At 42.2% G+C, this 1,416-nt stretch overlaps 1 protein-coding gene across 1 annotated transcript; it reads left to right on the forward strand.

The window, feature by feature from the left end:
* Positions 1-656: 656 nt before the first annotated feature.
* On the forward strand, positions 657-1,203 carry T265_11870 (hypothetical protein; the record flags this gene model as incomplete). The annotated part of the gene is made up of 3 exons (XM_009178669.1): positions 657-733; positions 899-955; positions 1,155-1,203. The coding sequence occupies 3 exons, from the start codon at positions 657-659 to the stop codon at positions 1,201-1,203; spliced, it is 183 nt and encodes a 60-aa protein (XP_009176933.1).
* Between the last annotated feature and the right edge of the window lie 213 nt (positions 1,204-1,416).

Consider the following 1,416-nt stretch of genomic DNA (forward strand, 5'->3'; position numbering starts at 1 on the left):
TGTAAATTTCTGACGAGCCAATTTAATAAGTAAAAATTTTTTTCAAGTTTGGCTGTCGCAAGTGTTCGTTTTGGACAGAAGATGTTCGATCGTTTAGTCGGATGCCAGTTGTCAACCTGATCGGCTATTTGCTGTCATATCCGTGGTGATGACATCCGGGTCTGTTTAGTCTGTGCGCTACATGACAAACGAACACATATTTTCGTACAAGATAGGACTGACTTCGGTCAGATGTGGTCATCTTGGAAAATAGTACAATGGAGTCATGTTTCGATGAGCTTTCATGCGAGAACGATTTTCCCCATCTAAGCATGCTTTACCTCTGTGTTCTTCAACTCAGCAGTTATATCAGTTTGGCTAATGATAAAATATTTACATAGGCGATCATCGAAATTGGAGGTTCGGCAGCCTGGTGTGGATCAACCTCCATGTTTTTTCACGTTGCCAAATATAATTAGACTCGTGTGCTATTCTGAATCTTGTTCCCCTACCTCGACCATTCTCTGGCTAAGCAAATTCGATGGCAATGGTTTTGATCCCCCATAGTTCCTAGAACCTTGGACAAATTGTGTCGACATGCGTTCAGTAATGAATTACTCCTCAGATTCTCGCGTGGTTCACACAATTTAGGTTATTTCATAACTCTCTGGTGACATATGTTTGAGTCCACTTTGAAAGCGTTTGTATTTGTCAGAGTACGTTCGATGCGTTCGCTGAACGAAGCCGCACATTGGTTTGTCTGACTCACTCCGTAGGCTAGTTCTCTGTCTGTGCACGCTCTCATATAAAAACAAAGCCGTTCCTGATTGGCCACAAAGCATTCGTCCAAATGTGACGTTAGATGAGTTGGAGGTACTTGTTTAAGAACGCCAAGGGTACCTGTTCACACAGTCAGCAGGTGTTTCAAGGACAAACATGCTACGGTGCCCAACTATTCTTCTGGTGGTCTTCGGACGTAAGTTGAGTGTGCGAGGTGATGTGAAGCGACATGGATATCTTAGATTGATTTGTCTCCCATTAGGTGAAGAACAAAGGTATCATTTTCTGCAACGAAATTAATGAATAATGTGTGCAGTTCTTTTCCCGCTATCTGTGCGCTCAAATTTCGATTGGCTTGCAAGCTACACATAATACTTGCATTGGTTCTCTTTCAGTATATCTGTTGCCAGCAGACGTGGACGGGCAGAAAAGATATCCCAGTAAGTTGCATACCCATTTAAAATAATTAATGGTTAGTCAACCCAAATGAATTTACACTCAACAAATCGACCATGCAGATAGTGGCACCACTGGAGTTTAGGGCAAGACTGTTCCAATTGCAAGCTTGTGGCCGGTCAGTCTAAAAATTGGTTCCGTCGAATCCATATGAAACTTATGTTTTGCTTTTAGTTAGTGAACTAATTAGCTCCGGTCCAC

The sequence above is a fragment of the Opisthorchis viverrini genome (assembly GCF_000715545.1).
Source record: "Opisthorchis viverrini unplaced genomic scaffold opera_v5_642, whole genome shotgun sequence".
In the NCBI taxonomy this organism is placed as follows: domain Eukaryota; kingdom Metazoa; phylum Platyhelminthes; class Trematoda; order Opisthorchiida; family Opisthorchiidae; genus Opisthorchis; species Opisthorchis viverrini.